We start from the raw sequence: 15,953 nt of genomic DNA on the forward strand, positions 1-15,953 counted from the left end.
TTGGGAGGAAAGCAGGTGGATTACCTGAGCTCAGGAGTTCGAGACCATCCTGGCCAACATGTATTTTGTATTCTCTACTAAAAATACAAAAAATTAGCCGGATGTGGTGGCACATGCTTGTAATCCCAGCTACTCGGGAGGCTGAGGCAGGAAAATCACTTGAACCTAGGAGGTGGAGGTTGCAGTGAGCTGAGACCATTGCACTTCAGCCTGGGTGACAGAGCGAGGCTCTGTCTCAAAAAAAAAAGAAAAGAAAAGAAAAGAAAAGAAATACCCTAGAAATCTAGAAAGGCATAAGAAGAAAATGAGAGAGTTCTAGTGAGACAGCTCTAGGTCCACCATCCAGAGATAACTTTATTTTTTTAATTTGGTAAATTTCTTTCTGGAAATTTTTAATACAGAAACACATTTGCACCCAACCACAAACACACGTATAGTCATTCTCACACGGGCAAACGCATTCGCGCACACGAACATGCTTGCAATTACACATCCACCACGCACACACGCGCAAACACAAACTCCAACATGCAAACACATGAACGTACACTCAAACTCCTACAGACACACACGCAGGCACATACCTTAGGCAATGCTGGACTCATGACAAGTCAGTTCTCAGGCCCATTTTCTTTCTATTATTTAGTTATTTTATTTTTTTGTGATAGGGTCTCACTCTGTTGCCCAGGCTGGAGTGCTACGGCTCGGTCACAGCTCACTGCAGTCTCAAAGCTCCTGAGTTCAAGTGGCCCTGCCACCTTGGCCTCCAGAAGCCCTGGGATTCTGGGCCTGAGCCACTGTGCCCAGCCCCCAGGCCTGCCTGCATCCATTTGTCATTAATTTAACTGAACTATGACACAGAGAGAATGGGAGTCAGTGAATCTTTGCTACTTGTACAGTTTTGCATTTTGCTGTCTTGACCGTATTCAGCATAATATTTCCTCATGCCAACAAATACTCTTCAAAAACCTAAATTTTCATTCTGCATGACATCTTATCCTACAAAGGTACTTATTTTGTTTACTAAATCTCTTGTTAAGCACTTCAGGCTGTTTCTAGTTTTTGTTTCATCTTTTTATTGTTTTTTAAATTTGTTTATTTTTGAGACAGAGTTTCACTCTTGTCACCCAGACTGGAGTGCAGTGGCGTGACCTTGGCTCACAGCAACCTCCGCCTCCCAGGTTCGAGCAATTCTCCTGCCTCAGCATCCGCAATAGCTGGGATTACAAGCACCCAATACCACACCAGCTAATTTTTCGTATTTTTAGTAAAGATGGGGTTTCACCATGTTGGCCAGGCAGGTCTCAAACTCCTGACCTCAAGTGATCCACCTGCCTGAGCCTCCCAAAGTGCTGGGATTATAGGCGTGAGCCACCGACTGGCCAGCCATCCCTGAAGGCTGAGTTCCCTGGGGGGCCGTGGAGTGTGACTTCGATGTCTACGGCAGGGGACCCCCAATTGTGAGCTCACTCTGGCTTACCCTGGAATCTTGCTTTATCCTTTATCACTGTGGTAGGGGGGTGGAGGGGACTTGTGTCCTTAGAAAAACAACTCCTTACTTGATTGTTTTTTCCTTGCCTCGGGCAGGCCCCTTTGGAGGACCCCCAGAGGCTGCCACAGGCTGCGGCATTTCCAGGGCAATCCCAGCAGCGGGGCCTGCCCACGGGTCCCCATTTGAGTCGCAGGGGAGGGTGACAGATTCCAGGATCCAAGCTTTTTTGCAATGCTGGTTTTGCCCTCCTGAGGGATGGCAGAGGAGCGGGCCAGGCAGAGCTGAAGGCCGTGGTGGGTGTGAAGTAGCCCGTCCAGCCTGCTGCTACACAGCCAAGTCCAATTCCCAGGTGCCCAGCCCCCAGATCCCCAGGCCCCCAGACCCCCCTGGGCCCCAGACCCCCAGACCCCCAGGGCCCCAGCCAAGCCCCTTCTGGGCAGCCAAATAGGTCATACTTGTACTGCTGCCAGTGTCCAGAAGAAGGCAGCAAAGAGTCTTGGACCCATTACGACAATTTTCCAACAGATGCCAGTCCAGCTCTTGAAAAGGGTACCCCCCTCCATTGTTTTAAGTGCTCAGAACCCCATGGGCTGATAGAAGGTGGGATCAGAGGGCATATCTGGGAGGAGGAGCAAAGTATGGTTGGACGGGATCACGCTTATGGAGCTGGGGTCACCATGGGGTTCAAGCAGTTCATCCAGGGCTGGTGCAGATGCCTGTGGGGAGCCCAGGGTGGGCTCCAGAGGGACCACAAACAGCCAGGAGTGGAGCAGGGGAGGCAGGCCTGGCTGTGACGGGGAGGGGCTGAAGGGGACTTGGGAGCCCCTGCAGGGCAGTTGGGGAGGGGGAGGCAGGGAGCCCTTGTGGGGCTCTGATCTCAGGGTGACCTTGGCAAAGGAGGAGGCTGCAGGCTGACATTGCCATGCAACTCCAGATGCTGGGAGCTTCCGCTCCAGGGGGGCAGGGTCTGGGTTCCACAACCTGGGGACGTTAGGTCTCCTGGGAAGTCGCCCGTGGTGGCTGGTGAGCGACATGGAGCCCTCAGCAGGGGCAGGAGGAGAGGCTTAGATGGCCCTGAGGAGGCAGGGATAGGCAGGAGCCACGGTCTAAGAGAGCCGAGGCCTTGCGTGGCAGGAGCTGACGGGCAGGGGTGGTCAGGGCAGACACACGGCCTGAGACCACCTGTCGGAGCCACACCCTGCGGGAGAGGACCTTGTCCCAGTGGGGACAGCATCTCCCTGGTCCCAGAAAGGCTCCGGCCGCATCACTGCAGCTGTGAGTGCCTCTGCCTCACTCCTGATTCTCATAAACGGCCTCTCGATAAACCCCCGGTTGCTAGACGGGATCTGAAGGAATCTTTCTAATGCCTCCGAAGAGCCCACAGAGGAGGCCGGCACAGGCTGCTCGACCCGCAGGACAGCAGGAGGGGTTGGAGCTCATGGAGGAACCAGTGTCTAACGATTGCTTCTTGCTGCATAAACTGTGCTCCAAAGATAGCAGTGTAGCACAGCCATGAAAACTTACAGGACGCAGGAGCATAAGACACAAGTCATCAGATTAAAAAGTAGGCTAGCACCCAGTGCTAGGGTGTAGGGTGTGATCCTATTTTTGGTTTGGAGAGTAACATAGGAAGGACTGGAAGGAAAGATGGCTTCCAGATGGCAGTGGTAGCTATCTCATGTCAGCATGGCAGGTGATTGACTGTGTTCTCCTCTGTCCTGGCCTGCATTTTCACATTTCCTCACAATGTATGCTACTATTTGTCTAATAAGTGTATTAGTCTGTTCTCACACTGCTGTAAGGAAATACCTGAGACTGGGTCATTGATAAAGGGAAGAGGTGTAATTGACTCACAGTTCTGCGTGGCTGGGGAGGCCTCAGGAAATTACCATCATGGCAGGAGGGGAAGCAGGCAGGGGAGCGTGTGTGAAGGAGGAACTGTCAGACACACAAAACCACTAACTCACAATCACGTAAGAACTCACTATCGCGAGAACAGCACGGAGGTAACAGCCCCCATGATCCAGTCGCCTCCCACAGGGGCCCTCCCTTGACACGTGGTATTGAGGGGCTACAATTCAAGATGAGAGGTGGGTGGGGACGCAGCTAAACCATATCAATAAGAAAAGCTAGTACCATGATCTCTCTTTTCCGTAAAAAGCCAACATCTGGGTTCCAACAGATAGGTCCCTCTCTGGGTCCTCGAGACGGCGGGAAACCCAACCTGCTGCTCTCGTGACTGTGCGTTTGGAATTTCTCCAGAGGACTGACCCGACCGTCAGGGAACGGTGGACCAGCAAACTCGTCCCGGGCCTCTTGAGGTAGGGGACCGATATTCACAGGTGTTTCCTTTCACCAATTCAGATGACACATCTTTCCAAAATCGACGGCGACATTGCCCAGACCACGCTGGACATCACCCGCAGCAGCAGCAGGCTGGAGGCGCACCAGAAGACGCTGCTGGAGCTGGAGCAGGAGGTGAAGAAGGTCAACGAGCTCATCACCAACAGCCAGAGCGAGATCTCCCGGCGCACGATCCTGATCGAGAGGAAGCAAGGGCTCATCAACTTCCTCAACAAGCAGCTGGAGCGGATGCTCTCCGAGCTGGGGGTGAGGTCCCAGGCAGGGAGACGCGGTCCCCGGCTGACTGTCGTGCCCGGCGAGGCAGAAACCCCTCAGGGCTGCCCACGGTCAGACGTGAACTCACAGGAGGTGCAGAGCAGCCTCTTTCCCTACCCGCTTGACAGACAAAACGGCACGCGTGCCAAGCGCTCTAAGTCACATTTTTCTGTACAGGGCCAGAGAGTAAAGATTTCAGGCGTGGCGGCCAGTTGGCCACTCTGGCAGTGACACGGCTCTGCGTCCAGAGCGAGAAGGACTGTGGGCAAAACGTAAAGGAACGGGCGTGGCCGTGTCCAATCAGATGTTATTCAAGGCCACCGAAGTCTGAATTCCAAGTCATTTTCACCCAGCACAAAATATTCTGCTGCTCTCAGAGAAGTGGCCGAATGCATTTGAGGTCTGATGCCATATACATATGTCACGGGGTGCCTGTAACCTCAGGACCTAGACACAGAGTAGGGCCAGGCTCAGTGGCTCACTCCTGTAATCCCAGCACTTTGGGAGGCTGAGGTGGGAAGATCACTTGAGCCCAGGAGTTCGAGACCAGCCTGGGCAACATAGAGAGCCCCTCATTGCTACAAAAGAGATGTTAAAATTAGCCGGATGTGGTGATACCCACCTAAAGTCCCAGCTACTCAGGAGACTGAGGTGGGAGGATCACTTGAGCCCCGAAGGTCAAGGCTACAGTGAGTTGTGATCACCCTGCTGCGCTCCAGGATGAACAGCAGTGAGACTCTGTCTCCAGAGAAATTTTAAAAATCCCATCCGGAGTAGGATGAGCATCTGGGCGTGAGCTCTTAGCTGGGCTCCAAACACTGGAGAGTCCCTGCTTTTGCTCTGAAAGCCGCAAAATGGAATGGATGCTCAGGGAGTGAAGTCCCAGGCCATGCCGCCTCTGCTATTAAGAGGCAGCTTGTGGCCAGGCATGGTGGCAGTGGCTCACGCCTGTAATCCCAGCACTTTGGAAGGCCTAGGCGAGCGGATCATCAGGTCAGGAGTTTGAGACCAGCCTGGCCAATATGGTGAAACTCTGTCTGTACTAAAAATACAAAAATTCGTTGGACATGGTAGTGTGCACCTATAGTCCCAGCTACTTGGGAGGCTGAGGCAGAGGGATCACTTGAACCCAGGAGGTGAAGGTTGCAGTGAGCCAAGATTGTGCCACTGTACTCCAGCTGGGGTGACAGAGTGAGACTCTGGCTCAAAAAAAAGGCGATTCTCAAAGCCCCTTTGGGTTCCTGAGGCCCCATGGACCCTGCGCATGCACCAACTGTGGAGAAGCTGGAGGGGGTTGCAGGGCCCCTTGGCCATGTTTCTACAGCGGGGTCTGTGGCATGAGGCCCTGCTGAGAGCTAACGTGCGCCCCTCAGAGTAAATGCCCCTCAGCTGTCATAGAGCTTCATGACCTCAGGGACCCAGGCACAAAGAAGACCTCTGAGCCTAAGAAGGCTAAATTTGCTGTTTTTTGTGTGTGTGTGTTTTTTTTTTTTTTTTTGAGACAGAGTCTCGCTCTTTTGCCAGGCACCAGGCTGGAGTGCAATGGCGCAATCTCAGCTCACTGGCTCACCGCCACCTCCACCTCCCAGCTTCAAGCAATTCTCCTGCCTCAGCCTCCCGAGTAGCTGGGACTACAGTCGTGTGTCACCATGCCCAGCTAATTTTTGTATTTTAGTAGAGACGGGGTTTCACCGTGTTGGCCAGGATGGTCTCGATCTCTTGACCTCGTGATCCGCCCGCCTCAGCCTCCCATAGTGCTGGGATTACAGGCGTGAGCCACCGCGCCCGGCCTAATTTTGCTTTTTGATGACTATCCTGCCTAGGGGGAAGAAGTAGGACCCCTGGAGCTGGAAATCAAAAGGCTGAGCAAGCTGATCGAGGAACACAATGCCGAGGCGGTCCAGGCCCAGGTGACCTGGCTGCGCCTGCAGCAGGAGATGGTCAAGGTGACGCAGGAGCACGAGGAGCAGCTGGCCTCCTTGGACACGTCCAGGAAGGAGCTCCACATCATGGAGCAGAAGAAACTACGAGTCGAAAGTAAGAGCCGCCGCGCCCGCCGGGCCCTGCTGGGATGCTCAGACAAGCTCGGGGCGGGGACAGCTCCCAGGGGCAGGGCACTCAGTGCGGGCATCGCGGGATTTACACACAGCCGGAAAAGCAAATAACCAACGGGCATGCTCCTTGTATTTTGTCAATGTGAACCACTACCTGTCCAGCTGCCCAGTTCTCAGTCACGGCGGGAGGGTTGAGAAATTTCACGAAATGTCTCCAAGCCCACAGACACCAGAGCTCTCCTCAAGAGAGGAGCATGGAAGGTTATCATCTCTGCTAAGCCAGGGTGCCCAGGTGGAAGCACGGGCTCGGGAAGAGCCAGGGCAACTGCTGGGCGGGCTCCTCGTGCTCTATCGAGGTGCTGTCCCCAAGTCACCTCCAGCTGGGCTTAGAAAACCATCCCACAGGGCTCCTTGTCCCTTCTGAGGCCCAAAGGCTGCCTAAGTGCCAAGGTGCCTGGAATAAGGGAGGCGGGCATCCAGCCTGGACCGCTCTCCACACACATGGCCACATGCCGAGACATCCGGGCGGGTCCCTCTTGGTCTTGGGTCGGGGATTCATGCTGGTCAGGCCTGCAGCTAGGCCCCCATGGGAAATGCTGCCCAACATGTGTGTGCCCTTCTCGGAGGTCCTGCTGCCTCTTGCCCTGCCCGTGGGCTGCCCACACCCGTCTGTTGGCGAGTAGCAGATCCCGAAAGACCCAGTGGAGCTGTTGGCTGAATAACAGCATCCCAAGGCGAGAGCTGCCGAAATACCAGGCTGTGAGATGGAGGAGATCATCCACGGAGAGGGCAGATGGGGGGCCCCACATGCCCACACCCTGGGGCAGTCAGCGCGAACTGTGGGGAGAGCAGGAGGAGCTGGAGACGTCCTGGGGGAGTGGCCAGTGGGTGAACCAGCTGTGGCCTCTCCTGTCCTTCGCCCACCTTGACATCAAGAATAGCTGCCTCGGTGGCTCACGCCTGTAATCGAGCACTTTGGGAGGCCGAGGTGGGCAGATCAAGAAGTCAGGAGATCGAGACCATTCTGGCCAACATGGTGAAACCCTGTCTCTTTAAAAAAAAAAAAAAAAAATCCCTGATGGTCTAGTGGTTAATGGAAAAAAGAAAAAAAAAGAATAGCTGTTGGTTTCTGCCCCTACCCCTGAGCCTGGCTGGGGCGGGGCAGGGGTCTAAGGGCCCCCCCGCCCCCACAGACTCGCGGTGTCTGAGCGCCAGCCAGGTCCCCATGGCCCGCAGGTCCGTCCCGCCCGTGCCTGCTGACCCTCCGACATGTGGGTCCCCTCAGTTTCCTCGAAGGACCAGGTTTGGGGAGCTTAGCAGCCGAGAAGAGACCCCCTTTCCTCCTCTCCTCTGGCCTGCAGGGATGAGCTTCAGGCAGGAGCACCAGGAAGGACAAAGGGGAGGGGATGAAGGGAGAGACAAGCCCTGGCTCTCGGACGCTGCTGCCTGCAGGTGAGGACCCGGACCCTCGCCGCGGTCTCTCCCCGAGTCTCTGTTCTCTGCCGTAGGCAGGATCGAGCAGGAGAAGAAGGAGCAGAAGGAGATCGAGCGCCACAGGAAGGACCTGGACAACGACCTGAGGAAGCTCAACGTGCTGATGAGTAAAAGCCGGTGCAACTCAGAGGAGCTGCAGCAGAACAACCGAGTGACGGAGAACGAGTTCGTGCGCTCGCTGAAGGTCAGGCAGAGTCCAGGCGGCCCCGGGGCGCGGGGCAGTGGCGGGCAGGTGCACTCGTGGGCACGTCCTTGCGGTGGGTGTTTTGCACCAGGACGTAACTTCCACACCCGTCGGAGATGCTTGTGGGGGCATTAGAAATCCAGCCCGCAGCCCTGCCCTCGGTGCCGGGACTTGGAGGGCACCAGCCCCGGCGCCCACAACCCCATGGCCCTCCCCACAGCTGTCCCCCTTCCCATGCAGGCCTCTGAGAGGGAGACCCTTGAGATGCAGGACAAGCTGAACCAGCTCAGCGAGGAGAAGGCGACCCTCCTGAATCAACTGGTGGAAGCAGAGTGAGTCCCAGGCTCCGGCCACATGTGGTCATGAAGGTCATTGCGCCTGCAGAGCTCTGTCCATTCAGACCTCGTGGGAGGCCGGGTGTGGTGGCTCACACCCTCACACCCATATCCCAGTGCTGTGGTGCTTTAGTTTTTTAATCTTTTTTCCTTTTTTTTTTTCTTTTTCTTTTTTCTTTTTTTAAGACAGTCTTGCTCTGTTGCCCAGGCTGGAGTGCAGTGGCGCCATCTCAGCTTACTGCAACCTCTGCCTCCCAGGTTCAAGTGATTCTTATGCCTCAACCTCTCAAGTAGCTTGACAGGGTGGGGGCAGGGGTCTAAAGGATTACAGCTAAAGTTGAGTAGCTGGGATTACAGGCACCCGCCACCATGCCGGGCTAATTTTTGTATTTTTAATAGAGACAGGGTTTCACCATATTGGCCAAGCTGGTCTCAAACTCCTGACCTCAGGTGATCCGCCCACCTCGGCCTCCCAAAGTGCTGAGATTACAGGCAGGAGCCACCACAGCCAGCAATCCCAGTGCCTTGGGATGCCAAGGCAGGAGAATTCTTTGAGGCCAGGAGTTCAAGACAAGACTGGGCAACACAGTGAGACACCATATCTACAAAAAATGTTTTAAATTGGCCGGGCTTGGTGGCGCACGCCTGTAGTCCCAGCTACTAGGGAGGCTGAGGTGGGAGGATCACTTGAGCCCAGGAGGTCAAGGCTGCAGTGAGCTATGACTACACCCTGCACTCCAGCCTGGGTGACAGAGCAAGACCCTGTCTCTAAAGAAGAAGACCACCTGGGCATGGGTCTAGAACCCACCCCAGGGGATCCCAGATTCCCCGCAGAGCTCTGTCTACCATCCTAGGCAGCCGCTCTTGAGCCAGATGAGTTACCGCTGGAAATTGAATGGCTTTCTTTGCGATGATGTTTTTAAACATCCATTCTTTTTATGGGGTCTGATTATTGAAGTAATACACACCCCGCTCTAAGCATTTAAACCATTAAGCTACATTGCATGCAAGGTAGGCAGAGAAAATTGCATATAATTCCAGCGCTCTTCACTTCCCAGAAAACCAGGGTGTAGATGTATTCCTATCTTGTTCTGCTCTGCCTTTTATGCCCGTGGGTTGTTTCAGAAGGTCCCCGTTGAAGTGGTGGAGCGTGTTCGTGGCCGTCTGCCTCACGCTCTGTGGCCGCTGCTCGGCTCTGCCACTGCAGCTCGAGAGCCTTGCGAAGGCTTAGAGTGTGAGCTCACCGAAGCATCAGAAGAAAACTCCTGATTTCTTACCCTGCCCCTCCTACCTCTAAAGACACCAGATTATGCTCTGGGAGAAAAAAATCCAGCTGGCAAAAGAGATGCGCTCCTCCGTGGATTCTGAGATCGGACAGCCGGAGATCCAGGCCATGAAGGGCGAGATCCACAGGATGAAGGTGAGGGGAGGAGCACTCGAGGCAAGGCCTGGTGGGTGCCCCTCCCTGGGCTCCGGAGACTCCCCGGGGCTCCCGTGGGAACCACACTGGCCACATTGGCCGGTGGCAAGGGGTGAGATTCCCGGGGAGCGACCCGCTCCAGCACGGTGACCTGCACTCCAGCCGAGCACTGGCAAAGCGCACGTCCCCCTTGACCCTCCTTTCACGGTGCTCCTGTTCTTACTGGGCAGAAATCTTACGGAACAACGCAGGGCACACACGAGCACGTTCGTGTCATTTCACAATACACGGTTTTATTCTGACTCTATGAATCACAGAACTCGGCTTTTTGTTTGTTGGTTTGGAATTATTATTATTATTATTATTATTTTGAGACAGAGTCTCCCTCTGTCACCCAGGCTGGAGTGCAATGGCGCGATCTCGGCTCACTGCAACTTCTGCCTCCCGGGTTCCAGCAATTCCTCCCAAGTAGCTGTGATTACAGGCATGCGCCACCACACCCAGCTATTTTTTTTTTTTTTTTTTTTTTTTTTGTATTTTTAGTAAAGACAGGGTTTCACCGTGTTGGTCAGGATGGTCTCGATTTTCTGACCTGGTGATCCACCCGCCTCTGCCTCCTAAAGTGCTGGGATTACTGGCGTGAGCTGCCGTGCCTGGCCCGCACTCTGGTACTTTTAAATGCTGGTTATGACCTTCAAACTTCATGACTAATGCATCCCACTGTGAAACAGAGTCTCACACCACAGAGGGCTTGGAGAGCACCCCAACTCCCCCTCACAGCCGTGCTTTTTCTCCATGGTCACAGTTAGATTTCATTGCCTTTAAAAGGGGAGTCATTAAATCACAAGCTGTCACACAGGCTGGAGTGCAGTGGCGCAATCATTGCTCACTGCAGCCTTGATCTCGTGTGCTCAAGGGATCCTCCTGCCTGGGCCTCCCAAAGCGCTGGGATTACAGGCACGCACCACGGTACCCACCCCTCAGTCTCTGCTTTCATGGATTGTTTTGGTAGCTTCTCTAGGGAGCCTTTGCCTAGCTGAAGATCACGAAGAGTTTCTCTTCCGTTTTCTTCCAGAAGCTTCCTGCTTTTAGGTTTTACATTTGGGTCCACGAGGTATTTTGAGTTAAAGTTTGCGTATGGTGCAAGTTGTGGGTTGGGGTTAATTTTTTTTGCATTTGGATGTCCACTTGAGTCTGCCCTGCTTATTGAAAAGACTGCCCTTTCTCCACGGAGTGAGCTTCCAGTCCTTGTGGAGTCAGCTGACATGTTTGTGTAGGTTCATTTCTGGACTCTGTTTTGTTCTGATTTATGCATCTGTCCTTTCACCAACACCCCACTGTCTCGATTTTTGTAACTCTGTACAAAACAATTACACGCCTGTAATCCCAGCACTTTGGGAGGCCGAGGCAGGCGGATCACGAAGTCAAAAGATCGAGACCATCCTGGTCAATACGGTGAAACCACGTCTCCACTAAAAATACAAAAAAATTAGCCAGGCATGGTGGCATGCCTGTGGTCCCAGCTGCTTGGGAGGCTGAGGCGGAAGAATCGCTTGAACCCAGGAGGCGAAGATTGCAGTGAGCCAAGATTGTGCCATTGCACTCCAGCCTGGTGACAGAGCAAGACTCCGTCTCAAAAAAAAAAAAAAAAAAGTTCACTCTCCAAGTGTTTGTTGTTAGTATACAGAAGGGCAATTGATTTTTGTAAACTGACGGTTTCTGTGGCTTTGCGGCACTCATCTGTTATCAGCCTTTAACGTCTGACAGTCCTCTGTGTGCAAAGAGGTTGCTCTCTTATGTGGGTTTGTGTTGCTGCTTTACCAGCGGTGGGGGCAGGGGATCGTGTGTGTGTGTGTGTGTCGTGTGTGAAGCATGTGCTGGAGTTTGCATTTCCTCGTTTGGGGATCGCCTGTTCATATCTTTGGCTGGCTGGTTTTCTTTTTTCTTTTTATTTTTGGGACAGAGTTTCTCTCTTGTTGCCGAGGCTGGAGCGAGCTGGCACGTTCTCAGCTCACTGCAACTTCCACCTCCCAGGCTCAAGCAATTCACCTGCCTCAGCCTCCTGTGCAGCTGGGACTACAGGCGTGCGCCACCATGCCCAGCTAATTTTTGTATTTTTAGTAGAGATGGGGTTTCATCATGTTGGCCAGGCTGGTCTTGAACTCCCAACCTCAGGTGATCCTCACGCCTTGGCCTCCGAAGTGCTTGGATTACAGGCGTGAGCCACCACGCCCGGCCTAATACCTTTTAAAATAGTGTCTCTGGCCTATCATTTGCCTTTGCCCTCTGCTTAGGGTGTCTTTTGCCACACGGACTTTTTAGTGTTTCTGCTATGTGATGTGTCAGTCTTTTTCTTCACGGCTTCTGGGTTTCCTGTATTGCATCAGAAGGGCACCCCAGCCTGGAGCTGCATTCCAAGTCACTTTATGGCACTTTTGTGGGTTTTTTTTTTTTTTTTTTTTTTTTGAGACGGAGTTTCACTCTTGTTACCCAGGCTGGAGTGCAATGGCGCGATCTTGGCTCACCACAACCTCCACCTCCTGGGTTCAGGCAATTCTCCTGCCTCAGCCTCCTGAGTAGCTGGGATTACAGGCACGCGCCACCATGCCCAGCTAATTTTTTGTAGAGATGGGGTTTCACCATGTTGACCAGGATGGTCTCGATCTCTTGACCTCGTGATCCACCCGCCTCAGCCTCCCAAAGTGCTGGGATTACAGGCTTGAGCCACCGCGCCTGGCCTATGGCCCCCTTTTTTTTTTCTTTTTGAGATGGAGCTTTGCTCTGTTGCCCAGGCTGGAGTGCAGTGGCACGATATCAGCTCACTGCAACCTCTGTCTCCCGTGTTCAAGCGATTCCCCTGCCTCAGCCTCCTGAATAGCTGGGACTACAGGCATGTGCCACAAAGGCTGGCTAATTTTTTTGTATTTTAGTAGAGATGGGGTTTTACCATGACCAGGATGGTCTTGATCTCCTGACCTCGTGATTCGCCCACCTCGGCCCCCCTTGGCCTCCCAAAGTGCTGGGATTACACGTGTGAGCCACTGCACCCAGCACTTTATGAAACATTTTAAACCTGAGTAAGCCTGGTCTCCCTTCACCCTCTTAACTTCAGGATTCTTGCCTGTTTTTTTGTTTTAAATCAACTTTAGGTGTGACTTTCATACGATAAATTGGGCTTATTTTAAACACAGTTTGGGCTGAGCATGGTGGCTCATGCCTGTGATCCTGGCACTTTGGGAGGCCAAAGCGGGAGGATCACTAGAGGTCAGGAGTTCAAAGCCAGCCTAGCCAACATGGTGAAACCCTGTCTCTACTAAAAATACAAAAAAAATTAGCCAGGTGTGGTGGCAGGTGCCTGTGATCCCAGCTACTTGGGAGGCTGAGGCAGGAGAATCGCTTGAACCCGGGAGGCAGAAGTTGCAGTGAGCTGAGATCTGCACCCCAGCCTGGGCGACAAAGCAAGACTCCGTCTCAGACTAACACTAAATAAATAAAATGCACGGTTTGGTGGGTGCTAACAGGTGCACACATCTACATAGCCACCCACACCATCAAGACATAGGATCTTTCGATGACTCCAGAAAGTTCCTGTGCACACCGACAGCCAATTCTCAAGACACGACCCAGTCCTCAGCCCCAAGTCCTCCACCCGAGCCAAGGTGCCTTGTCACAACTAAGAAATTAACTTTCGTGCAATACGGCTAACCAAACTACAAACTCTCATCAGATTTCACCAGTTTTCTCGATGACGTTTTTTCTGCTGCCGGATCTGACCCTGGGCTGGTTGCTGTTCGTTCTCACGCCTCCGTGGTGTTCTTGGGTCTCCGCCATTTCTCCACCTTGCACTGTCTGCCTGCCGATTCCGGGTCCCTCGATCCTCCTGGCGGCACCGGCCTCACTGTTTCCCGCCACCCCCGATCCCCTTGCATGTGGCTGGAGGATGAGTCAGGCTGGCACCCCGGACCGCTCTCTGCAGCTGCAGCTTGGGCCCACCCCAGCCCCTCTGTCCTGTCTCCCAGGTTAAGCTCGGGCAGCTGCTGAAGCAACAGGAGAAGATGATCTGTGCCATGGAGATGGCTGTCGCCCGTAGAGAGACCGTTACCACCCAGGCTGAGGGGCAGCTCAAGACGGACAGGAAGGCGCTCACCCACACCAAATTCCAACGCAAGCAGCTCGAGCTGCGCCGGAAAATCAAAGACATCCGGAAGGTAGGGAGCAGCGGAAAGGAGGCAGGGCACCGGCTTCTCTCTCTGGGGCCCAAGGAACATTCCAGGAAAGTGTCTTGCCGGGTCCCGGGTGAGGATGCAGAGGCTGTTAGAGGGGCCGTGCTCACTTCTGCTAACCTGCGGCTGGGTGCCGGGTCGGGGGTGAGGATGCAGAGACTGTGCTCAGCACTGCTAACCTGCGGCTGGGTGCTGGGTTGGGGGCGAGGATGCAGAGGCTGTTAGAGGGACCATGCTCAGCACTGCTAACCTGCTGCTGGGTGCTGGGTCAGGGACGAGGATGCAGAGAGACTGTGCTCAGCACTGCTAACCTCTGCTGGGTGCTGGGTCAGGGGCAAGGATGCAGAGAGACTGTGCTCAGCACTGCTAACCTCTGCTGGGTGCTGGGTTGGGGGTGAGGAAGCAGAGAGACTGTGCTCAGCACTGCTAACCTCTACTGGGTGCTGGGTTGGGGGTGAGGAGGCAGAGGCTGTTAGAGGGGCCGTGCTCAGCACTGCTAACCTGCTGCTGGGTGCCGGGTCAGGGGCAAGGATGCAGAGAGACTGTGCTCAGCACTGCTAACCTCTGCTGGGTGCCGGGTCAGGGGCAAGGATGCAGAGAGACTGTGCTCAGCACTGCTAACCTCTGCTGGGTGCCGGGTCAGGGGCAAGGATGCAGAGAGACTGTGCTCAGCACTGCTAACCTCTGCTGGGTGCCGGGTCAGGGGCAAGGATGCAGAGAGACTGTGCTCAGCACTGCTAACCTGCGGCTGGGTGCTGGGTCAGGGGCAAGGATGCAGAGAGACTGTGCTCAGCACTGCTAACCTCTGCTGGGTGCCAGGTCAGGGGCAAGGATGCAGAGAGACTGTGCTCAGCACTGCTAACCTGCGGCTGGGTGCTGGGTCAGGGGCAAGGATGCAGAGAGACTGTGCTCAGCATTGCTAACCTCTGCTGGGTGCTGGGTCAGGGGCAAGGATGCAGAGAGACTGTGCTCAGCATTGCTAACCTCTGCTGGGTGCTGGGTCAGGGGCAAGGATGCAGAGAGACTGTGCTCAGCACTGCTAACCTGCGGCTGGGTGCTGGGTCAGGGGCAAGGATGCAGAGAGACTGTGCTCAGCATTGCTAACCTCTGCTGGGTGCTGGGTCAGGGGCAAGGATGCAGAGAGACTGTGCTCAGCATTGCTAACCTCTGCTGGGTGCTGGGTTGGGGGTGAGGAGGCAGAGGCTGTTAGAGGGGCCGTGCTTTAGCACTGCTGACCTGCTGCTGCCACGGGGCCTGTCTCTGGGAGTTTCCAGAATGCCTGTGCCCGATAGAGCCGCTGACGGCCAGAGATGACCCTGTTTCAGCCCCTCCCTGCATATCAGAAGTGGCATTGGGGAAGCATCGGGGAGGCACAGAGTTCTGGGGAAGAGGCCGGCCCATGCTGGGGAGCGCAGGTGGGTGCTGGGGACCGGTTGATGGGAGTGTGGCGGGCTCCCCCAGAGCCTGCATCCCTGTACACCTGGCCACGTCCACTGGGCGTGCAGTGCGTGGCCCACACTGGGAGGGCCTGGCCGGTGCTGTCACCAGCCAGGGGCCCTGTGCTCACACCTCCCAGGTTGGCCCCACGGCCCTGGTGACCCGCTGTGTGACCTCGGAGCATGTGGGCCTTTCCAGACCTGCAGGACCTCCTGTGCCAGGGGCAGGGGGGCGGGCAGAGTTCAATGTAACAGCAACCACAGCGATGGGTGGGGAGGTGGCCTTGGAGACAGCTGACGGCCTGTCTCAGAGCCACACCAGGCTACTCCTGACTGGGCCATACCGTCTGATCTCCCAGAGCCTTGGTTTACCAACCTGTGAAATGGGTGCCCAGCTCTCAGAGTCACCCAGAAGGTTCCCTGGAGAGTGCTGAAGTCACCCTTGTGGGGAAAGATTAGCCGAAAACGACAGGCAGGCCTGGGCTGCTCATTCGGAAGTTTCTGGAGAGAGGCGGCAGAGCGGTCTCTTCTCAGTCCTTGCCCACCACACTGGCCACTCCTGATGCCATTCCTTCCTTAGCTTCCTATCCCAGCCCCTGACCACTCCTTGCCACCCTGGGCACCACCTCAGTCCCCTGCCAGGACCCCTATGCCCACCCCACATCCCTGTCTGCTCCAACACCGTCACTGCTACAC

At 54.8% G+C, this 15,953-nt stretch overlaps 1 protein-coding gene across 1 annotated transcript in view; it reads left to right on the forward strand.

Annotated features, from left to right (window-relative positions):
- The window catches only part of CCDC40 (coiled-coil domain 40 molecular ruler complex subunit), a 63,267-nt gene that overhangs the window by 43,238 nt on the left and 4,076 nt on the right, over positions 1–15,953 (forward strand). The window contains exons 13-18 of the mRNA XM_039476563.2: positions 3,857–4,102; positions 5,935–6,148; positions 7,674–7,843; positions 8,084–8,175; positions 9,478–9,598; positions 13,618–13,806. Of these exons, the coding sequence (XP_039332497.1) occupies positions 3,857–4,102; positions 5,935–6,148; positions 7,674–7,843; positions 8,084–8,175; positions 9,478–9,598; positions 13,618–13,806 (1,032 nt within the window). The remainder of the gene's footprint in view (positions 1–3,856; positions 4,103–5,934; positions 6,149–7,673; positions 7,844–8,083; positions 8,176–9,477; positions 9,599–13,617; positions 13,807–15,953) is intronic.

This window comes from Saimiri boliviensis, chromosome 17 (assembly GCF_048565385.1).
Source record: "Saimiri boliviensis isolate mSaiBol1 chromosome 17, mSaiBol1.pri, whole genome shotgun sequence".
NCBI lineage: Eukaryota > Metazoa > Chordata > Mammalia > Primates > Cebidae > Saimiri > Saimiri boliviensis.